Below are 25,078 nucleotides of genomic sequence, written 5' to 3'. Positions count from 1 at the left end.
TCCTTCCATTTGTTTGTGTATTCTTTAATTCTTTCATCAGTATCATATAGTTTTCAGAGTACAGGACTTTTATGTTCTTGGTTAAATTTATTTGTAAGTATTTTATTCTTTTTGATGTGATTGTAAATGGAATTATTTTCTTAATTTCTTCTTCTGATAGTTTATTAGGGTAAAAAATGCAACAAATTTATGAATATTAATTTTGTATTCTGAAATTTTCCTTAATTAATTTACTAGTTCTAATAGTTTATTGGTGGAATATTTAGAGTTTTCTATAAATAGTAGTATGTCAACTGCAAATAGTGAGTTTTACTTCTACCTTTTCAATTTGGATACATTTTATTTCTTGAATTATTACTGTGTTTAAGACTTCCAAAACTATAGTGGATAAAAGTTTTGAGAATTGCCTGGCTTGTGTGGCTTAGTGGTTGAGCGTCAACCCAAGAACAGGAGGTCACGGTTTGATTCCTGTCAGGGCACATGTCTAGGTTTGGGACTCAAACCCCAGTAGAGAGCGTGCAGGAGGTAGCCAATTGAAGTTTCTCATAATTGATGTTTCTCTCCCTCCCTCTTTCTTCCTATTCTCATGGGGGAGGGGAGGAAGGGGTGTGGAGGATGCAGGAAGAGACTGGACAAAAATTGTACACCTATGGATGAGGACAGTGGGGGGCGGGGTAAGGGCAGAGGGTGGGGTGGGAACCAGGTGGAGGGGAGCTATGGGGGGAAAAAAGAGGAACAAATGTAATAATCTGAACAATAAAGATTTAATTTAAAAAAATAAAATAAAATAAAAACATGTATCTTTTTTTAAAAAAGTTGTGAGAATTGGCTTCTTGTCTTCTTCCTGATATTAGAGAAAAATATTTCAGCTTTTCACCATTGACTATGTTAACTGTGGGTGTTTGTTATAAATATGGTCTATGTTCCCTCTATTACCACTTTATTGAATGTTTTTATCATAAATGGATGTTGAATTTTGTCAAATGCTTTTTCTGCATCTGTTGAGATGATCATATGATTTTTATTCTTTATTTTGTTTATATGGTGTATCACGTTGATTGAATCACTTCACATCCCTGGAATAAATCCCACTTGATTATGGTGTATGAGCCTTTAAATGTATTGTTGAATTTGGTTTGCTAAAATTTTGTTGAGGAATTTTATATCATGTTCATCATAGATTTTGGCCACTAATTTCTTTCTTTGTAGTGCATTTTCCTGGTTTTGGTATCAGGGTAATGCTGGCCTGATAGAATGACTTTAGGAGCTTTCTCTCCTCTTCATTTATTGGGGGATATTTTGAGAAGACTAGGTATTAATGCTTCTTTGAATGTGTGGTAGAATTTACCTGTACAACTGTCTGGTCCAGCACTTTTGTTTGTTGGGAGCTTTTTGATTACTGATTCAATTTTATTGCTAGTAATCATTCTGTTTAGATTTTCTATTTCTTCCTGATTCAGTCTTGGAAGATTGTATGTTTCTAGGAATTTATCCATTTTTTCTATGTTGTCCAATTTGTTTCCATATAATTGTTCATTGTATTCCCTTTAACCTTTGTATTTCTGTGATGTCAGTTGTTACTTCTCTTTCATTTAAGAATCTATTTATTTGGGCTCTCTTTTTTCTTAATATGTGACTCATAGTTTATCTATTATGATCTTTTCTATTGTTTTATTTCATATATATATATATATATATATATATATTTGTAAGTATTTTATTCTTTTTGTAATATATATATTACTATTGACAGTATTATAAATGTCCCCCATCCAACCCCCCATCCCCAGCCCTCTCCACCCAGCTCCTACCCTCACCCCAGACTTTCTATTTTTTTATTTTATTTATATTTTATTTTATTTATTTCAGCTGTTATCTTTATTATTTCTTATTCACTTTGGGCATAGTTTTTCCTTCTTTTTCTAGTTCCTTTAGGTGTAAGGTTATATTTTTTGGTTTGAGATTTTTCTTGTTTCTTTATGTAGGCCTGCATCACTATGAATTTTCCTTAGTACTGCTGCTACTGTTTCCCATAGATTTTGGTCATTGTGTTTCTATTTTCATTTGTTTAAAGATATGTTTTTAAAGATATGTTTTTATTTCCTCCATGAAGTCTTTATTAACCCGTTTATTGTTTAGTAGCATGTTGTTTAGCCTCCACATGTTTGTGTTTTTTTTCAGCTTTCTTCTAGTAATTTTTAGTTTCACACTATTTTGATAGAAAAAGATGCTTGGTATGATTTAGATCTTAAATGTATTGAAATGTTTTTTTGTGTCCTAACATGTAGTCTGTCATGGAAAAATGTTCCATATGTACTTGAAAAGAATGTGCATTCTGTTGTTTTGGAATGGAATATTCTGTAAATGTTTATTAAGTTCATGTGGTCTAATACATCATATAAAGCCAATGTTTCCTTTTTATGTATTAATGAATTTGATTGAGTAATATTTTGTTGAGGACTTCGGCATCTGTGTTCATGACAGATACTGGTCTGTAGGTTTCTTTTAGTTTTTAAAATATGTTTTTGTTGATTTTTTTTGAGAGAGGAAGGGAGAGAAATAGAAACATCAACTGACTGCCTCCCACACTCCCCTACTGGAGATTGAGCCACAACCTGGGCATGTGCCCTGACCTGGAATCAAACCAGGACCTCTTGGTTCATGGGCTGATGCTCAACAACTGATCCACACCGGCCAGGCTAAAATTCTTTTTTCTGTTTGCCTTTCTGATGGTGATTTCCACTATCTTGCCTTTCAGATTGCTGAATCATTCTTCTGCACCATCCAATATGCTTTTGATTCTCTTTAGTGTATTTTAAAAATTTTTTTTGTTGAAAATATTATAGATGTACCCCTTTTCCTCCTATTGGCCCCCCCTCCACTCCACACATGCCCTCCAGGCCTTCACTGCACTATTGTCTGTGTCCATGGGTTATGCATATATGCATGTAAGTTCTTTGATTAATCTCTTCCCACCTCCCCCTCTCTCCTTCCCTTTGAAATTTGTCAGTTTGTTCCATGCTTCCATGTCTCTGAATTTATTTTGTTCATCAGTTTATTTTGTTCATTCCACTTGTCTTTCTCTGACTGGCTTATCTCACTTAGCATAATACTTTTCAGGTCCCTCCATGCTGTCTCAAAGGATAATAGATCCTTCTTTTTTTACACCTGCAGAGTGTAAATGTACCATATCTTTTTTATCCACTAAACTACTGATGGGCACTTGGGCTGTACAGATGGCCAAGAGACCTATAAAAACACTAGAGGCCCATTGCACGAATTTTGTGCACTAGTAAGGTTCCTGCTGGCTGGTGGCTGGCCTGGTACTCCCTCCCTTCCCCCAGCTGGCCCCACCCCCTGGTCAAACTCCCAGAAGAACTCCCAGTCGGTTGAGGAGATAATTTGCATACTACGCTTTTATTATATAGGATGCTCAAAGTCATTGATCATCAGAGAGATGCAAATTAAAATGACAATGAGGTATCATTTCACACCTGTTAGATGGCTACCATCAACAAATGACAAGTGCTGGTGAGGATGTGGAGAAAGGGAATCCTATTAAGCTGCTGGTGGGAATACAGACTGGTGCAGCCACTATGGAACTCAGTATGGAGTTTCCCCCCAAAATTAAAAATGGAACTGCCATTTGACCCAGTGATCCCACTTCCAGGCATATATCCTAAGAATCCCGAAACACCGATCAGAAAGAATATATGCACCCACCCCTATGTTCACAGCAACACAATTTATAATAGCTATGATCTGGAAACCTCTAATGTATTTTTTATTTCAGTTTTTGCATTCTTGAGTACGGATTGGTTCTTATATTTCTCTGCCTCCTTGTTGAAGCTCTTACTTTATAACCATTGTTTTGAACTTTTATCTGGTAGATTGCTTCTCTTCATTTGAATTAACTATTTTTCTGGAGCTTTGTCCTGTTATTTCATTTGAAACATATTTTTCTGTCTCCTCATTCTGGTTGTCTCTCTGTGTTTCTGGGTGTTAGGTAGATCTGCTACATCTTCCCATCTTGAAATAGTGATCTTACGTACAAGGTGTCCTGTGGGACCCAGTGGTGTAGTCTCCCCTGGTCACCAGATCCGGTGCTCCAGGGGTGTCCCCGAGGTGGGCGGTTGTGTGTGCCCTCTTTTTCCAGTTGGGCCATGATTGCTGTGGGAACACCAGTTGATGGGCTTGCCCTCAAGCTGGCTGGCTGTGAGGGCCAGCCATGACTATCGGGGATGAGCTTTGCGTGGAGGCTGTCCCCACAGAGGTGGAGTCACATTAGCAGGTTCTGGTGCCAGCTGAGCTTGCCTCTCAGGTATGTCAGTTGTGGAGTCACTTATGTGGGGTGCTGGTTTAATTTCAGCCTGGCCACTGAGTGTGTCATGTCTGGAGTCTCTGTGGAGGGCCTCTGGTGCAGGCCGAGGCTGGCCACTGCCTGTATTTGGCTTGGGACCACTCACTAGGAGTTATAATGTGATCTGAAACTGCTTGCCTCTTGGAGTCACTTGAGAAAGGTTACAGTGTGAGCTGAAGCTGGCTGTCACTTGTGCTAGACTTGGGGCCACCTGATAGGTACTTCAGTAAGAGCCAAGTCTAGCATCCACTTGTGCCAGCCGGGCTGGATGCTTCTGAGTGGGAGATACAATGTGAGCAGAAGCTGGCTGCCACTTCTGCCAGGCTGGAGGCTGCTTGGAAGGAGCTACAATGTGAGCTGAGGTCAGCTGCCACTGATGTGGTATTTGAAGGCTTTTGAGAGTGACTGTGTAAGAGCCAAGGCTTGACACTGCTGGTGTGGAGAGTCTGGAGCCGCTGGAAGAGACTCCAGCTGGATGAACAGGTTTGGGAAGCGTTTGGGAAGGATTGGTGTTAATTCTTTTCTAAATGTTTGATACAATTCTCCAGTGAGGCCATGTGGTCCTGGGCTTTTCTTCACTGAGAGATCTTTGCTTACTGATTTAGTTTCCTGACTAGTAATTGATCTATGCAGAGTTTCTATTTATTCCTGATTTAGTATTGTTAGGTTGTATGTTTCTAAAAATGTTTCCATTTCTTCTAGGTTGTCCAGTTCATTGGAGTATAATTGTTTGTAGTAGCATCGTATGATATTTTACATTTCTGCAGTATCAGTTGTAAATGTCCCTTTTTTCATTTATAATCTTGTTGATTTGGGTCTCCTCTCTTTTTTTCCTGGTTAGTCTAGTTAAGGATTCTTTACATTTGTTTATCTTTTCAAATAACCAACTCTGTTTGCTTAATCTTCTCTATTGTTTTTCTGTTCTCTGTTTCATTTACGTATTTCTACTCTAGTCTTTATTGTTTCGTTTCTAATGATAACTTCAGGTTTGGTTTGTTCTTCTTGTTCTAGTGTCGTAAGGCCTAGAGTTAGGTTGTATATCAGATCTTTCTTGCTTCTTAATGTAGACATTTATTGAAATGCTTCCCTCTTTGAACTGCTTTTGCTGAATCCCTCAGGTTTTATTTTTTGGGGAAAGTCTCTATCCTGTCTTCATTTTTGAAAACAGATTTTCCAGCTATATAATGCTTGGTAGTGAGTTTTCTTTTTCTTTCAGCATTTTGAATATGTCATCTCATTCCTTCTGGCCTGAAAAGTTTCTGTTGTGAAATCCTTTGATAGTCTTATGGGGACTCCCTTGTATGTAACTTCTCTGTTTTCTCTTGCTGCTTTTAAAATTCTTTGTCTTCAACTTTTGTTAATTTAATTATAATGTCTCAGTATAGCCCTATTTGTGTTTAACCTATTTGGGATCCTTTGGGACTTATGAATCTAGGTTTTTATTTTTCTCCCCAGGTTTGGAAAGGTTTTGGCATTATTGTTTTAAATATATATATTTTTTCTTTCTCATCTCCGGAAATTTCCATAATGCAATTATTGTTTATTTTCATTGTGTCCCACAATTCCCTTAGACTTTCTTTACTCTTTTTTTGTTCCTATGACTAGATAATTTCAAATATTTATCATCCAGGTTGCTAATTCTTTCTTCTTCATAGTCAAGTCTACTTTTGAAATGCTATTGAATTCTTTAATTCAGTTATTGTATATTTCAACCCTAGGATTTCTACTTGGGTGTTTGTTTTGTTTTGTTTTACAGTTACTATTTCTTTGTCAAACTTTTTGTTTTGTTCATGCATTGTGTTCTTAATTCCATTTAGTTATCTGTGTACTCTCAGAGTTTGCTAAATTTCTTTAAGAGGATTATTCTGAATTCATTGACAGTTCATAGCTCTCCATTTCCTTTAGGTCAGTTATTGGAGCTTTATTCATTTCCTTTGGTAGTGTCATATTGACCTGATTTTTTTAATCCTGATTCCTTACCTTGATATATGAGCATTTAAGTAATTAGGCTTCTCTTCCAGACTTTACAGGTTTGCTTTGTCATGGACAGATTTTCACTAGTCTGCTCAGTTTGGGTTTCTGGATATGTCTGCTGATAATATCCTTGCACACATGGGCCTGCTAATCATGGTCTATTATTGGGTGAGGCAACTGTTTGAGCTCTTTAGTGGGGATAGGGAGGTGTGCAACTGGTTGAGAATAGTTGGATAGGATTGCTATCCAAGTGAGGCTGTAGAATGGGCTCTATAGTTTCCTGGATTCTCTGACTAGGCATATTAGATAGTCGGGACTGGATCCTATATTTGGTAGGATATGGGACTATGAATTAGCTCCCTGTCTAGGCAGGGCAGCAGGACAGGACTCAGGGCCTGTGTTGCTCATTGTTTGAAGGACTCCAATCAGGCAAGAGTGTGCACTGAATTCCTTGGTCATGTGAGGTCATTGGCTTTGCTCTGCAGATAAGGAAGCTGTTCAAACCTTTGTACATAGGACTATTGAATGGGCTACACTGTTTCCCGTGTGCTCTGGTTAGGTTCCCTGGTTGAGCAGACTGAAGACTGTATTCAGCAGTGAATGAAGCTATGAATTAGTTCCACTGCCTGAACACAGTGGGAAAAGCAGCTCTAAAGATGGTAAAGCTCTTTGTTGTCTTAACTCAAGTCAACCCAGATCCCAAGGTTCCTGGTGAAACAGGACCACTGGCTTTGTTCTGCAAACTATTTGCTGTGCCTGCCTGTCTAATGGCTAGAGCGTTGCTGTCTAATGCAGCTTCCAGGTGTTCTCATCAGCCTTTCTGGTCACATAGGGCTGGGAGACACTCTCCCCAGCAGGTGAGGCTGTCTAGGTTCCTTTGTCTGGGAAGGATGGGGAGATGTCATTCCAGGCCTCCCAATTTTTCCCTAACAGACTTTCCCATCAGGAGGGTCCAGGAGCTACCCTCAGCCTCAACTATGAACTGATTCCCCTGCCTGATATAGCAGGAGCACACTTCATGGTTGGTACTGCTTTGCTCTAAGGACAATGAACTCTGCCTGCCTGTTGGCTTGAGTGTTTCTGGGTTATGTCACTTCCAGGTGCTCTCATCAGCCCCTCTGACCAGAAGAGCCTGGGAAAATATTCTACCTAGTGGGTGGGGTGTGACTCAGCTCCATGCCTGGGAATGAGCAAACCAGCCTTTAGGGTTCACAAAACTCTTCCTTTGAGGATTCTAACCAGGAAAATCTACACCCCACTCCAAGTTCCCTGGTCAAAGTGCATTAGCAGCCTGGTTCTGCAGATAAGCAAAGCTGCTGCTTGGGATATCTACTTGGGCACTTCGGGTATTACCTTGGTCTGCCAAGATCCATGTGCTGGTTGCTGCAAGCTCCTTCCCACTAGTCCATCACAGTCAGACTATCAGTGGTTGAGCACCACAGAGTCCCCTGTAGTCCCCATGGGATTAAGACCAGACGAGGGGCTTCCACAGTGCTGGGGGAGCTGGTTGTCCCCCTTGGCTCTCTTTTCCCACTGGAGGAACTGGAGGCTCAGTCGAGACCTTTCTGCATGGTACTGCCCTGGCCTGGGGAGGGACAATGTGGTCAATTGTGTAGCCATTTCTCTTACCCTTTTAATGCAATCTGTCTTGATCTCTGTCTTGGTGCAGGGGGCTGTTCTATTATTCTCTCAGTGGTGTCCTGTTCATGAACAGTGTTAGATGTTTTTCTCTATAAGGGAAAGAAGTCAAGAGCATCCTGTGTTGCTATCTTGGTGATTTTTCTCTCTGGATATAATCCATAAGCCTGGCCATGTGAGGCTCATGGACCTGAGCAGCTGAAAAGAATGTATACTTTTTATAGGCAGTGAATGCCCAGATGGGAGGAAAAGGCTGAGTCCACAACAGTCTTTTGGTCACAGGGCTTGATGAAAAGACAAGGATAAAGGGAATTCTCACTCTAAAACCTGACACTAAGCTCTAATGAGGGCAATTTCTGATGCAAAATAAATCTCTTGAAACACTCTACAGACAGAGCCAAGAGACCTAAATACCTCTTCATGTTCCTGTGTGGAGACAGTATAATAAAGTGAAGAAGGGCATGGGTGTTAGCTCAGCCACTGGCTTTGGCCTTGATTCTGCCCCCTCCTCACTTTGAACAGATATTCAATGAGCTGGAACTTAGTTGTTTTTTTCAACTGTAGAACAAGGATAACTCCCATGTCTAGGGGCCATCATGAATGCAGTCTTATATATCTTACCTATACAGTGTTTGGCAAGGAGTGAACATTCAGTAAATGGCAGCTATTATTATTATTGCAAGAGATTTTCAATCCAAAGATTGTAGAGGATTTTTCAGGTTTTCTGTAAAGACATCCATTTGGAATGGACATCCCCAGCCCTGAGAGTCCATAGGTGTGCCATCCCATTTTCTTTTCTTGTTTTCTCTAAGTTCTCAAATTACTCTATAAATAGTCATTTGGTTTCCAGCAAGGATGGGATGAAAATTATTTCATTAAGCTTCTGCGTCCCTATAGAGTGTGAATAACTCTAATGACCATAAACTTTTCAGCCTGAGCTCTTCCATATACATTACTGTTTATGCCAACCCCACACAGCCCCTCACCATTATCCCGAAGTTGTTTGATTCAAGTCTTTGATTGGGTCTAAAGAATGATGGGTTGACACTGAAAGCAGCTTGACCATCAACAATCTAACAATCATAAAATAGCTATAAAGTAGTGTTTGTGTGGGTTTTATTCATGGTGGCCAAATAAGTGATGGAAGTGTCACAATGTTAGGCAGTGAAATCTGGATAGCTAATCAGCTGGGCCAGCCTGAAGAGCGCTGCAGGGGAAATAATAGAACCATTCTTTCTGGATGAAGCACATGGAGAGAGACACATGGAGAGATCCAGGAAGCCAAATGCCCATTCCTGTTCCCATTTACTCCTCTAAACAAGTGCCTGCTGGGCACATTTGGGGCAGTATGCTGTACCTGCCAACAGATGTTACCGATTTAAGGGAAGGCATTGATCTAAACAAGCTTTTCTTGGAGGGATTTTGAAAAGATCATCACAGAACTAAACATTAATATGTGAATGTGGTATTACTATTTCCACCTCTCCAGAATGAGCCTTACTATGCTGCCTTAAGCCTCCCCACTCTGGCTCCCACCCAGGATTTCCATACTCCCCAGAGAGATCTGTGTTCAAAAATGTCCTCGCTTCCTCTACCATTCCTGTTCTCATCAGGAAGCTGGTCTCCATTAGAGACTGTGAGAGAGTGATGAGCTCAAATCCATTCATAAGAATGTGTCAGTAACTGACAGGCCTTAGTTTTTGCATTTTAAAAGATAACATCCCTTAAGTCAAATAAATCTATAATTTGTGAAATTTCAGGCCAAGTGAAAGGGAAAAGACAAAGCTCCAGAGAAGGGAGCTCTCTTCGTTAGCTTCACTGAGTTGTTGCCATTGTTTCACAGCTTTTCCTGTGTTTTCCCTTAAGAATCCAACAAGGAACCTCACTAAAGAGACTAAATTATCCTTGTGACTGTTCTGGAAGTTTAAATACATCAGAAAGAGAACAAAGATCTCTAACCTTGAGAATGGAATGAGAGATTATATACTAGATATATTGAATACATTTTAGAAATTTAGAAAGTGATAAGCGCTTTGAGGGGAAAAAGAGTAAGGGGGTATGAGAGTGGTGGGTAGGTGGGTTGAAGGTTGTCATTTTAAATGCAGAGTTCAGGAAGGCCTCATTGAAGTAGAAATATTTATGCAAAACTTGGAGGAGAGGGAATTAGTCAAGATCTGGGAGAAGCCTGTCTTTGAAGGAATAGCTAAAGCAGTGCCTGGTGTCTTAAAGGAAGAGGAAGGAGGTTGGCATGGCTGAAATTGGGAGAACATTGAGGAGAGTAGTAGGCGATGAGATCATGGAGGTGATGGGGATCCACACAACTCAAAGATCCTGAGCTCTCCACCCCTACTCCCAGGACACAAGAGTGTCTTTGGTAGAAGGTAACAATGGGAAAAGGGAGACAGAGGATTCAACTTGTACATAAGACTTTTTATTTTTTGGCAGATCAGGAACTGATTGTATTTTCTCAAGATCAATACAAGGTAATAAAAAGCTTCATATTCAAACAAGGAATATGAAAACATTATTGAACCTATGCTCCCATCCTCTCCTGTTTTATGGTAGGTGTGCAAAGTCTTGCTCTTTGGAGAACGTGTTTGAAGAATGTGTTTGAGGTTGACTTTCCGATTATGGCTGCCTCACAGACATCAATTGCAAAGTCAAGGACAAAGAATGAATACAGTGCCTCAACATTCTTCAACAGAGACTCGGGAATAGAAAAAGTTCCCTGACTCAGTCATTATTGATAGGTTAATCATTTCTCTGCAGTTAAGGGCTTCAAGGTGATTTGGTGAAACTTCAAGTTCATATATCAAATATTTCCTGTTTACTTGTCCTTATTCCAGACCAGGTGTCTTTGGTGATGAAGTTTGGGGATCATCATATATTTAATATATTTTCTCTGTAATTAAAAACTTCAAAAACACAAACTCTGGCCCTAACTCAGAAAACTTGCTGGTCGCAGATTTGTATGATATTTCTCCTTTAACAATAAGAGAATTTCTTTCTATAAAGAGTATAAGAAATACAAGGAGGGGAGTAAAAAGCTTGGGTTCCAAGGAAGATTGCCAGGAGATTAGATCAGATGATCTCTGAGATATTGGGATCTTTGAAAAAATATATTCAAGGAGTCTAACTTTGAGGGAATTGGTAGAAATCGGCCATGCCATATATCCATTCACAATTATTGTATAACTATTATTTTTTTTAAAAAAATTGATTTTAGAGAATGAGAGAGGGAGAAAGAGAGAGTGAAACATTTATTTGTTGTTCCATTCATTTATGCATTCATTGGCTGCTTGTATGTGCCCTGATTGGGGATCAAACCATGGTATATCAGGATAACAGTCAAACCAACTGAACTACCCAGGCAGGGCATATTGTATAATTATTCTAAGCTAAGTCTTAAGTATATGGATGCTAATAATATGGATCTGAAGCTCTTGTGGTCATGGCTTAGCTCTCTTCTCCAGTGCCTAATTGTTGGGGTTGTTCGGATTGCTGTTTTGAAAAATACTTTGAGGCTCAATTAAGATACTGGATGTGATTACTTAGTCATGTCTACCCCAAGCAAATGCAAAGCCTCCTTGCACAAGTGGAGCATAAATGCTGATGATACTGTTTTTAGGAGGTAAAATTGAAGTATTCCCTGGAGCCCAGCATATCATTGTTTAAAATCAAGTCTCCTGTCTTCTTGATGGAGAACAAAGAGCTTTAGTATTAAACTAGGGACAGTTAGAAAGGATTTAGACTCAAAGGTGATGTTTTTATGGTTGTGAGCATTGTCCAAGTGATACTTCAAGAAGTTTAACCTTACCATACTGGTAATGAGAAGTCCAAGAAATACTTGACTGATCCCCAAGGTGGCTCTAGTGATAGACAAGTCAACCCTTTCTCTTTTAACTCACAGGAAAGTGTCATTGTGTGTTTCACAGTTCTGGGCTGATCTTTTTAGCAATTTACTACTTCAAGTCTATCTGTCAATCACTTTTAAATTCATTTTGCACAGCTGACTGTGGTATTATCACAGTCTTCCTTATACTAATACATTTAATAGTCGTGTGGCATTGAAAGGCTGCCAACACAGAGAAACAGCTGAAAATGTGACTATCCAGCCAGACTTTTTCTTGATTGGCTTACAACTGCCATTTGCCATTTTTATAATTTAAATTCTTTGCTGGTCTAATTGCAGTCATTGGTTTTCAACAATATACGTATTTCTCCTAACAGATTTTTTTGGCCAGTTATGGTATTAGATTTTCCAACATATGTTGAGTAAGGGTCGGATACCAGACAATTTAACATTACCAAGTTTCATCTGAAACAAATCCTTATACTTTACTGGTGGGTTGAAAGGCAATTAAATAACATTATCATAAATATAGGGAAAATGAAGATTGAATTGAGAGGCAATGTGGTACAGTAGGAAGACATTACACATATGAGCTCAAATTCCAGGCTTGCCATTTCTTTACTGGCTGTTCACCTTGGATAAGTTACCTAACTTCTCTGAACTTCATTTTCTTTATCTGTAAATTGAATGGGTATACCTACTTTGCATAATTCTAAGATTAAAATACAATACATATGAAAAATACATATGAATAAGGTAGACAATCTGTGGTTACTGTTTTTAGTAATGTTAACTGTTTTTAATAATGTAAATTAGCATTAATGCTTCACATAACAAAAATGCTGGAAATAGTAGGAATATGCAATTTGTAAGACTTTGGTTCTGACCTCGATCCTCGGAGTTAATAAGGACACTTGACTGCTTTTAGCCATGTGGGGCAAGACCATTTGTCAGGTGCCTTTCCTTCTGAGCTCTCCCTTCCTGAGCACACTTCCTGCCAGGCTTCTGTGATGGGAGCTCTGGGGGTAAGAAAGAGCTTGGAGTGCTGTGGAGTTAGAATAGAGTCCCAGAAATTGTTTGAAATATTTTAAGACCATGTCCGTAAGCTAATATAACATCCAAAGAAAATACCTATGAATGTAAGGAAGGGATCCACCACTGCCTGATGCTTCCTGCAGCGGAAGACCGCCATTCTGCCATTTCTTCTTCCCACACCTTCTCCTGCCTCCCACCAGCTAGCTCTCTCCAAGAGGTTCCAGGGGAAGAAGCAGAAAGCAATGAAACTTCCATGTGGACTATGACCCTCCACTTCTTATTTCCCCAGCTTTATTCACTCCAGGTATAATGGACAAATAAAACTTCTTTGTATCTAAAACTTGGTTTAGATGTACATTTGATATAGCTTGCTTGATTGATAGCTACTACAATCAAGCGAGCAAATTAACAGATAAATCCTTTTAACTTTCTGGAGGTGGGTCCTGACTCTCCCTGTACAACTCTTTGTATAACAAAGGATTCTGATGAGCTGATTGAAATTTCTAAAGCCCAATTCAGCAACAGCTCAACTGTTGCAGCAGAAAGGATGAACCAGTTCAGTCAAGTAGCAACTAGGTTATTTGTTCCTTGCTCAATTAGGCCTGAGAAAGTTCATATTGGAAAGGAAGTTAATAATCAACTAATTAATCCCCTTCAATGTAAAAATAGTGCACTGAGGCTTAGGGAAGTGAAACAGAACTTGGGTGAAATCACACAGCTACAAAGCCAAAGCAGAAGCCATTTAGTATTACAATTGTATTACCAAAAATGTACTTTATTTTTTATTTAAATTCTTTTTATTTTTTAAAGGCATTTAAGATGAATCAGATTGACACTGTCCCTTCTCAAACAAGTATTTCTGGTTCTTTGATCTTGGGAAAAATTACTTACCTTCCTGGATTTGGAAGCCACATCACAAAAAGTTCTGTATACATACCCAAAAGGTAGTTGTAAGACGACTCATGAAATGAAACACAAGTGCAGCATCTATGACTCAGATGGCAGAGTTACCAGGAATAATCTTCAGGTCCCCTTCCAAAACACGGTATCAAATTTTCTAAGAATAATTTTGTACCCAAAACTTAAAGGATCCCCTACCCCAAACTGTATAAACTTCAGGCCCCACAAAACCTGGCAGCTCTCCAAGGTATAGTGCAAATGCTTTGGAGTCAGACTGACTTGGGTTCAGTTTCCTTCTATTGACTATTAGCTGGCTGACCTTGGAGAACTTAAGATATCTATACGTCTATTTCCTCATCTAAAAAATGCAGATAAAGATATAGATTTCCTAGAGTTGTGTGAGGTTCCAGCAAGGTAAGGTAGGAAAAGTCTTTGGTTTAGTGCCTGGTCCAGAGGAAACCTGCAGTCAAGTGTATCTTGTGTTATGTAGGGAGGTTGTCTGACGTGATGAAGAGAACAGGCTTTAGAACCAGATATTTTACCAGAGTCAGAGGGGGTTCTCCCACTCCTTTGCTTTGTCACACTCTCCAGGAAGAATTCAGATGAGTGACAGAAAGCAGTGTCGAAGCAAAGCAAGCAAATTTATTAAGAATATATTTGGCGTGCCCTGGCAGGTTTTGCTCAGTGATTAGAGTGTAGGTCCTCAGATGGAGGGTTCTTGGGTTCGATTCCTAGTCAAGGGCACATACCTCAGTTGTAGGCTCGATCCCTGGCCTGAGTTGGGGTGCAAGCAGGAGGCAACCAGTCAGTGTGTCTCTCTCACATTGGTGTTTCTTTCTCTCCCCCCCCCCACTCTCTCTGAAAAAAAAATTAAAAAATGTCCTTAGGTGATAAAAAAGAAAAAAAAAAGAAAAAATACACTTGGCATAAAGCATAAGCAGGCAACTCAGCTAGTCTGAGCACCTCACCTGGTGGGAGCTCAAGAGTTTTATAGTTTTTCTCCCTATAGGTTTCCAGGTTCCCCTGCCAGATATCTTGGACAACAGACTAGATTTCAAGGTCTCCCTTTTACATTGTGGCTTTTCCCATAATTTATATTCCAGTACTTGCAGTGTCACCTTAAGCAGCTTACTCTTTTCAAGCTTTAGTTTTCTCATCTTTAAAGTGGGGTAATAAAACCTAACCAATAGAATTGTCTAAGATTAAATGAGATGCTGTAAAGTGCTTACCAGAGTGACTGCTTTTGGCTGCAAAATAACAACAACAAAACATTCCAAGTGCCTTAAAGCCGTGGCTTTCAAACTTTTTGGTTACAACCCACAGTAAGAAATGGAACTTGCATTGTTACTCAGTGCATAAATACACATTATCACAGGACTATTATGTGAATCAAATTAGATTAGTGTATATTATCGAATATATACAAATATTATCAAATATATAGAAATTTGATAGTACATATTATAAAATATATACAAAACATGATAATATGTATGCTTTGATAACATTGTGTGCTTCATGCAACGTTCTAGACCGAGAAGATAAAGAGTGCTGGATCGGAATCCAGGCTTTCCCAATAATATGCATGAACAGCATTGGCATCTCAGTAAGCCAGACACTTGTACTTTTCTCATCCTCCATTTCATTTTGATTCACTTCCTTTTTTAGAATCCCATAGAATTTAGGGAGAGGAGAACAAAAGACTTACGTATGTGAAAAATCTACCTGAATGCACTAAACCTGGTCACCTGTTCATTTTGAACTTAACGCCACTTAACACATCTAAGTGCTTCTGCCAGAATTGTTCAATGTCAAATTGCTTATCTGGGTGAAGGTTGGGCCAGAGCATTGTCTACTCTATAGCATTTTTAAAAGAAGGCCACTATCATCTCCCAGAGTGTGGACCCATTTATTTACTGAACATTCTACTTAAACAATAAGCCAGTTGCCTCTGTGACAAATGACAAGTCTTGGTTTCTCAAACCAGTATTCTACATGAGGAATACATATGCTATAGGAATGATTAGTCTGTTACTGACCTTTCATTATTCTGTAGCAAATTCAAATAGTAAAGCATAAGATTGTAATTTTTAATAACATTCCTTGCCATTTGATGAGTTATGAGCTAAATTTTATGGGTTCAATAAGTCTCCTCAGCTAATGATGCTTGCTTTGTCTGCTACAACTCATGTAGGGAAAGTTTTATGTCTTTCTTAGCTTGTTCACCTGAGGATGCACAATATAAACAGCACCCATTAGGTTGGCACAAAGTGCACAGTAGCTGATGACCGAATTTTGCAGATTTTTCTTCACTTGTCTTAGATCCCCAAACTAGCCCTGGCTAGGTTTGGTGAGCATGGCACATGAAGGCAGATAAAGGGACATCACTCTTATTTGACATGCGTTTTCTCTGTAGCAAAATAGCATCTAGGCAATCACTGGGCCTTTTGGAAACGAGTACTTTTGACCATTTTTTCAATGGTTTGTCTATTTCAGTGAGTGCCAGCCTCCCTTCTATTCTCCCTCCGCCCACCCCCCTTTTGGTGGTGTTTTGGGTGTGGATAGGGCCTTTGAGGGAAGTCAATCACTTTTATCATATTTTAAATGTATGCTCTTACAGTCCACACAATTTACATACATTTAACATTTTAATCATTCCTAGTGGTACACATTCCACATGGCAAACTCCAGGAAACATTACATCAGCTTAAAGGAAACACTCTCATAAACTTTCTTTATTGTTAATCCCCACTCAAGGATATTTTTCCCATTGATTTTTCGCCTCCACCAGGCAGGGGATGAAACCCACAACCCAGGCACCAGCCCTTGACCAGGAGTCAAACCTGAGACCCTTTAGTGTGTGTGTGTGTGGAGGGGGGGGGGCGGGGGGGTGTCAATCAAAGCTCCAACCATTGAGCCACATTGGCCAGGCCTCACAAATGTTTTACACGTAAATATTTTAGTTTATGCCAATACACAATGGACACTGTCACTTAAAAGCCATTTGTTGCCCTGGCATCTATGTTTCTCTCTCCCTTCCCTTCTCTCTAAAATCAATGAAATCAATAAAACATCCTCGGGTGAGAGTTTAAAAAAAGCCTTTTGTTTATGGCTTTTAGGCCTAATGATAGAGCTCTTGAAACCTAGAACCTAGAACCCTGGAATGTGTTACATAGTTCTAAGTTGGAACATTCTGGCCCTGAGGGAATGTTCTAGTACTAAGCACCCTGGCACAGGACTTCTACCCTACTTGCCCCTTAGTATCTTGGTGAGAGTCAAAATTGTTAGGTAGGATTTCCTAACAGATTTGATAAAAAATGTGTGAAGCAGAAAAACAGGTATATTTGAGTTCCTTTAAGCTGATTTGTAATTGTATAAGGCCACTTTGGGATAAGCTAGAAGCATCCTTTAGCTATAAGGGATGATAAACATCTTTATTTTAAACTAATCATATGATTTTGCTGTCAAACTAAATGGGCCTCAGTACACAACGGCTTTGCTTATCAAATATACTTCCAGGAAAAGAGACCTAAGCTCATTTAACATGGAATGCAAATCCTAATTTTTGGCAGAAGCCCTCCAATGTCAGTTGTCTCAGATTCACCATCACTAATGTCTCTAATGTACTTAAAGGTAGATTCTGCTTACTAGTTTTAACTTGAAGGGTTCACCAGGGAGGCAACTGCTTAACACTAAACAGACCATAGGTACATTATTGGAATGAGTGATTGAAAATGCTGATGTGAAATTTTTCCATGCTAAGATCATTGTATATAGGACTACATTTGTTTTTTGAGGGAATTCTTAGCTCTTCCCCTACAGACTAGTACTTCACCCTACTCAATCAGACAAGATGAGATGGCCACCTAACATATTTACAAATACGTGATATATAAGATATAAGGAACTTCCCAGAGATAATTTCTTAAATTAAATTTTCATCATACATGATTTATAGGCCTTTCTAAAAGTGATTTTAAATACAAACAAAACCCAACAAAAACCAAAAACAGCCCTGACTGGTGTGGCTGAGTTGATTGGAGCATCGTCCCATGCACCAGGAGTTGCAGGTTCAATTCCTGGTCAGGACATATACTCAGTTGCACTTCACTCTTACATGGATGTGTTTTTTTTTCTCTCACTCACCCTCTCCCTTCATCCAGAAAACCATTTTGTTCATATAAGAGCAATGTATGAGAGTTAAAATAAAAGGGAATGTCCCACTTCACATCTTTGCCAGTTGACCACAGTAGAGGCACAATGGATACAGAACATTTCTTGCATGTATTTAGATGTATGAGATGTGGGTGCCTTGATTTTACTAAAAGGTGGTAAACAATCCTGTTTGTCAAAGCACATGAATCTGTTCAAATATATACCAAATATCTGCATTTAGTGAAGTTTAGGTCTTTGCCAGTGAGCAGAACCCCAACGTCGTATTGCTGTCATGTCATCTTTAATTGAAAGCTTGGCTAAGAGAAACAGTCATGGAGGATTGGCTAAAGAATATGTAGTCCAGTTATTCCTTTAAACTTTAACTTTGTTTAGTGTATCTTTTTAAACCACAAGTGAGAGTAACTGGGCCGTGTCTCAGCTCCTTGCTGACTGGCATTTCATATCATGTAACCTACTCCTGGGCCTACATTGAATGTACTAGAAAAGGAAAGTGTTCAAAACATTGTATATATTGTATGTTTGGTTTTTCTTTTAATTGTATTTTTTATATATGTACAGTTTTTTATTTTTTAGAGAGAGAGGGAGAAGGATAGAGATAGAAACATCAATGTGAGAGAGAAACATCCATCAACCTCCTCCCACATGTGTCCCAACCAAGGATTGAATCCATAACCTGGGTATGTGCCTGATTGGGAATTGAACCTGCCACCTTTTGGTGTACGGGATTACACTCCAACCAACTCCCCCACACTGGCCAGGGTCTGAATGAATTTATTCCTCAATTTTATGTGGGATATTTAGGGTTTTCTATATATAGTAATAGATCTTTCCAATTTGGATGCTTTTTATTTCTTGTCTAATGCTGTGGCTAGGACTTCTAATACTATGCTTAATAAGAATGCTGTCTTGTTCCTCATCTTAGAGAAAAAGCTCTCAGCTTTTTACCACCGAGAATATTAGTTGATTTATCATATATGGCCTTTATTCTGTTAACATATGTTCCCTCTTTACTTTCTTGAGAGTTTTTATCATAAATGAATGTTGGATTTTGTCAAATGCTTTTTCTTAATCTATTGAGATGATCATATATTCATTTTATTTATGTGGTGTATCATGTTGACTGATTTGCAGATATTGAATGAAGCTTGCAACCCAGGAATAAATCCCAGCTGATCATTGTTTCTGATCTTTTAAATATACTGCTGGATTTGGTTTGCTAATATTTTCTTGAGGATTTTTGCATCATGTTGTTCAGGAATATCAGTCTATAATTGCTTTTTCTGCAATGTTTTTTTTGTCTTGGTTTGGTATCAAAGTAATGCTGGCCTTGTAGAATGAGTTTGGGAGCTTTCCTTCCTCTTCATTGTTGTCTTTTTCTTTAATAGTTGGAGAAGGATAGGTGGAATTCACCTATGAAGTGATTTGGTCCTGGACTTTTGTTTGTTGGGAGTTTTGATGACTGATCTAATTTCATTAGCAGTTATTTGTTCAGATTTTGTTTCTTCCTGATTCAGTCTTGGAAGATTTTGTTTCTAGTATTTTATCCATTTCTTCTAGGTCAGGGGTAGGCAACCTTTTTGTGAGTGCATGCCAAAACCAGTAAAATCTGACTCAAAATTCTTCTGCGTGCCAACCCTAATTTTTTGAGAACATGTTACGCCTACTTGATATCTCTTAAGGTGTACGTATGTGAAGAACCTTGAAGAAATAATAAAATTCATTCGAGCAACAAAAACACAGTAGATGATGATGAAAAATACATTTATTTTTTAATGTATACATGTACACTGATAGTCCGACAGAAGGCTTTATGACTCCATTTGATATTATCAGTGGGACTTTTGCTGCTGCATCACTGATGACAGAGATTTTACATCAGGTTTATATTTCGTGACCTTCAGAGATATGCACGAGCTACTACTTTCATCTGTCAGGCTACTGCTATTACGAGACTTAACAAAATTCATCACTGAGAACAAAGATTCACAAGCGTATGTGGATGAAACCAAAACACTGGTTGGATCTAGGAAGGCAGGGAGAGTTAGGGCAGAGGCATAGAAATTGCTCTTCCCCTCTCTCGTCAATTCATGTCTATGGTCTTTAAGATAACTTGTTATGAAAAATTATTTATTTATCTAAGATGCACCTACACTGAATTTATCTGAAAAATAAAAAGTCGATATTAAGAAAAAAATTGTAAATGGAAGATTATAAGAGAGGGTTTCGTGTGCCAGCAAAAGTTACTGGTGTGCCATGTTTGACACGCGTGCCAGGGGTTGCCCACCCCTGTTCTAGGTCGTCAAATTTATTGTTATGTAATTGTTTGTGTTCTTGTATATTCCTTTGTATTTCTATGGTGTCTGTTTACACTTCTCTTTCATTTCTTATTTTACTTGGATCCTCTTTTTTTCTTGTTGAATCTGGCTAAAGTTTCATCTATTTTATTTATCTTTCAAAGAAACAGCTTTTAGTTTTATTGCTCTGTTTTTATTTATTTCCTCCCAGATCTTTATTATTTCCTTCCTTCTACCAACTTAGGGGCTTTGTTATTTTTCTATTTCTTTTTTATATACTTTACATGTTTTGTGTGCTTGTGTCCCTTACTGTACTACTGTAGTGAAATATGATATTACTACTTTTGTTATTTAATCTTCATACTCGCTTTATAATTGCATGGTCCACTACTTTTACTAAATCTTTGCCTTTATCAGTGAGTTTTTTTTCATTTGTACATTGCATTTTTAGTTTTGACTTTTCCTCTTAAGGAAGTCTAACATTTCTTATGGTGCCATTTTCGTGGTGATGAATTTCATTAGCTTTGGCTTGTTCAGGAAACTCTTGATCTCTCCTTCAATTCTGGATGATAATCTTATTGGATAGAGTATTTTTGGCTGTAAGTTTCTCTTTCATCACTTTGAACATATTGTCCTATTACTTCTGGCCTACAGGGCTTCTGCTGAAAGTCATCTGGTAAGTGTTACGCGAGAATCCCCTGTACTTACCTAGCTGCTTTGAAGATTCTCTAACTTTGGGAATTCTGATTATGATGTGTCTCAGTTTGGACCTTTTTGGGTTCCTTTTGTGGGAATCTCTGTGCTTCCTGTACTTGATGTCTATTTCCTTCACCAGGTTAGGGGAGTTGCAGCCATTATTTTTCAATTAGGTTTCTGTCCATTCCTCTTTCTTCTCCTTCTGGGATGCACCTATGATGTGAATGCTAGTATGCTTGATGTTGTTCTAGAGGTCCCTCACTATCCTCATATTTAAAATTTTTTTTTCTGTTCTAATTGAGTGGTTTCCACTACCATGTCTTCCAGCCTCCTGACTTCATCTAATCTGTTGATTCCCTCTAGTGTATTTTTCATGTGATTGTATTCTTCAAATCTGATTGGTTCTTTTCCATATTTTCTATCTTTGTTGAAGTTCTCACTGAGTTAATCTATTCTCTAGAGTTCACTGAGCATCTTTGTAACCATTGTTTTGAACTCTATCTGGAAGATTGCTTGCCTCTCTTTCATTTAGTTTTGTTCCTGAGGTGTTTTGTCTTTGTCTTTCACTTGAAAAATGTATCTCTCTCCTCATTTTGGCTGTCTCTCTCTGTTTCTGTGAATTAGGCTAAACAGCAGCTTCTCCAGGCCTTAGAGGAGATTGGGTGTGCCATATATCTGTGACAGGCTAGCTGCAGTTGGAGCTGCGGGGAGACCAGGGGGGAGAGACAAACGGGGGCTGCCTTGGCCAGCAGGTCGTAGATGGAGGTGGATTGCGCTTTGGCCACAGGAAATCCCAGGGGCACATCATGTCAGGGCCACGGGGAGTACCAGGTGCAAGCTGTGCCATGGTCGCCTTAGCAAGATGGCTTGAGCTGTTCTTGGGGCATGCTTGGGCCCTGGGCAAGCTGCAGCAGGTGTGTGCTGCAGGGGCTGGTGAGTGGGCCTGGCGCACACGGAGATAACCTTGGCCAGCTGGTTAGAGCACCTGGATTATGCTCCTGCTCAAGCAGCCAAGGTGGAGGGGAAGTGCAACAAATGGCACTTTTTGGTGCCTCTGACAAAGCAGAGTTCCCTCAGTTCCCCTCCTGTTTGGCAGATGCTTTTTGGTTAGTGAATGGATTTCTTTCTCATGTTGTTTAGGTGCCCTTTAAACCACGTTCTTGCTGTGTCCCAGGGTGTGTGAGTCTGTACCCAGGCCCCTCAGTGATCCCTCCCAACTGCAGATCAGTTTGTTTGGGGGCGGGGGAGGGGAGGTTCACATCTCTCCTACCCGTTCCTGTGTGCAGAAGCTGTTCAGTTGGTCCTTAGTTCTTTTTCCGGGGGAACTGCTTTGTCTGTAGATATAGATTTTATATGTTTTTTGGAGGAGATGAGTTCGGAGTCTTCCTATGTCATCATCCTACCTTCTTAGCCCTATGGTTTTAATTCAAAGGCAGCCAGCATGAAGTGTGAATGTTTATTTTTCATTTTCTCCTCAGGCAAATTTATTTGTCAAATCTGATTCTGATTGGATGGATGCCTTATTCTTCCTCCAGAACACTTTTCTCTAGTTCAAGCATGTCAAACTCACAGGCCGCAGGCAGCCCACAACGAATATTTTTGCGGCCCAGCCAATACAATGGTGTGAGCAGTTATTTACAATTATGAAAGGAAATAAGTCTCCTGTCAGATCCAGAATTACTGACATTCACCTTGGGTCAATTTTGAAAATAATCACTACGAACAAGATTTCCTCCGAAGTAGGAAAGGCAGTAGCAGAGAAGAGATGCCAAGTATCAGGAAGAAAACATTAATTTTATCATTGCTATGGTTCTTTATTTTTTATACCACACTTTTTGAAATAAACCTACGTTTCTATAAAAATTTAAGCTTTTTTTTTTTTTTGCGGCCCACATAAACCTTGTTTATTTGGCCTGTGTTAGCCTTTGAGTTTGACATGCTTGCTCTAGTTAATTTTTACTAGGCAGATGATTCCTAAAGGAGGAACAAAACAAAGTGACACTGTTTCTTTGTGCAATACACTTTTATTTTCCTTTTACCTTTGCAGTCATCTTTGAGTAATCTTTGTGTAAACAATAGAATGGAATGATGTTACATTAAATTGTATGCAAATGGCTCTAGAACACCTTAACAATTATGACAAGGCAATTATAAAGAACTTTGTTTTCTTTAGTAATATATATTTGCTTTTTAAAGGACATTAAAGAGCTGCCATATCTAGGGTTAGCAAGGAAAGAGCAAATGGTACCATCCCGGGGAGCCCACCTCCCTGAAAGTTTTGATTCCAATTTTGAAAATCCCAAGTTTGCAATTACATTAATATGTAGTCCAGCAGAGGGCTACTTGAGTTGACATTATTTATTCTTGAAACTTCACCTTTTTAGTCATTGCACAAAACGTTTTCTGTTTTTGTTTGTTTGTTTTACTCCATCTGGGTGTTCTGCAGAATTTCAAGTAAAACTCTGATTCTGGTATTTTCAAGTTTATCACCTTTGGGCCAACAAATCCTAACATTTAAGGAGAAGTCAAATCAGAGATGGGTACATAAGTAGCAATCTAACAGAATGGCAACATTTTGTATAGCTTTCTAAATGTTCCAATGAAGCAACACTTACAGATGCCACTGTATGTGGAGGATGTTTTGGATCTGAGGCTATTCCGGAGTAAAGCAGCCTCAGGCACATTCTTCATATGAAAGTTTGCAAGGCACCTCCCTCCCCCAGGAGACAATCAGATTGTGGATTGGTTTTTAGGCAAACAAACCAAAAGAATAAGCATCCTAGTTCTTAATTCAGTCAGTTCAAAAATCAGAAGTTATAAATACTCCCAAAGATAGACCTGAAAACTTTTTTGTTTAAATAACAAGAGATTTACTACAAGAAGCATATAATCAAAAACTTTTCTTTTCCTAGCTAAGGTGTGTAATGCATAAATATATGAAAAATAAAATTCACAGTCAGTTTTAAAACTAGAATTCAAGTTTGGCTAATAAATCTTAATTTTATAAGTATATTAATTTCTAAATACAACATAAAAGAGGCAGCATTGTCAGATATACAGTTAAAGTATAACAGAAAGAACAAAAATGAAAGAAGAGCTTCTGATAGAAAAAATTCACTTTGTTGCCAATAAATAGGACCACCTGAGTATAGTTCAGATTCTTTTCACTTAAGGGATATCCGAATTAATTGCTAAGAATATTAAATAGCTTTTGGAAAAATGAGCAACAGTCGTGCAGCTGTGGCATTTGCTTGTTCTTATACTGTGGCTTGCTAGAGAATAAAGCAGAACTCGGAGTGTTAAGTTTTAAAAAATTCTTTTTTATCCCATTTCGTCGAAGCCGGCCTCTTCACAATCTTCAGATTTTGCTGGGAACTGGGAGTGAGGGGGTGGGAGGACGTGGGGAGGGAAAGGTTGAGGGGGAGTGTGGTGAGGGAGGCATGACAGATCAGGGCACCTCAAGGGACATATATCAGCTGACACTCAACTGAGCAAACCCGATCAGCTTCACTTCGTCTGGAATCTCAGATCCATCACAGCCAGAAGCCTGAAAATGGAAAACAAAAAAACCCCGACACCTTGAGTGCTGGTTTTTACAGAATTGTTCATGTGATGGCAGAACCAAGAAAAGACATGTTCAATATGGGGCCACGTGTCTCCCCTTCTTCCAGAAGAATCAAACTCCAAAATGACTACTGGGTGCTAAGTGCTGTAAGAAACCTCATGCTATCAAATACGGAAAACGGGAAGGGATGGGTAACCCAGTTAAAATACCACTGTGCCCAGGCTCTCAGCTTTGGAACTGCCAATGAACCATCTGACTGACAAGAAACCACATATAAATTCTCAACGACTACAATGATTTTTAAATATACTTTCAAAATTAGGGCTCGTTAATACTTTTTAAAAGGGTAGTATGAAAATGAGAAGAGATCTGAGACCTAGGAAATCACTCAAGGGAAACTTGTTTTTTTACCAAAATCATCTCCTCTGTAAAACTGGCCAGAAAAAAAAGTAGTCACCATGTAGAGGAATGGTTCTTCACAGATAACTGTTATTTAAGTCCCAGTGAGTTATTTTTACAGGAAAAGGTACCATAATATGTCATTTTCCCATAACAGAAAGAATTTTGTTTCTAATAATTTAGGACAT

At 38.9% G+C, this 25,078-nt stretch overlaps 1 protein-coding gene across 1 annotated transcript in view; it reads right to left on the bottom strand.

The window, feature by feature from the left end:
• Positions 1 to 23,089: 23,089 nt before the first annotated feature.
• The window catches only part of STK39 (serine/threonine kinase 39), a 228,171-nt gene continuing 226,182 nt past the window's right edge, over positions 23,090 to 25,078 (bottom strand). The window contains exons 18-19 of the mRNA XM_023743558.1: positions 24,415 to 24,473; positions 23,090 to 23,433 (exon numbers count right to left, since the gene is read on the bottom strand). Of these exons, the coding sequence (XP_023599326.1) occupies positions 23,349 to 23,433; positions 24,415 to 24,473 (144 nt within the window). The 3' untranslated portion in view covers positions 23,090 to 23,348. The remainder of the gene's footprint in view (positions 23,434 to 24,414; positions 24,474 to 25,078) is intronic.

Source organism: Myotis lucifugus, unplaced genomic scaffold, assembly GCF_000147115.1.
Source record: "Myotis lucifugus unplaced genomic scaffold, Myoluc2.0 scaffold_5, whole genome shotgun sequence".
Taxonomy (NCBI): Eukaryota; Metazoa; Chordata; class Mammalia; order Chiroptera; family Vespertilionidae; genus Myotis; species Myotis lucifugus.
Note: the sequence above shows the minus strand (reverse complement) of the source record. Positions and strands in the feature narration are given on the sequence as shown.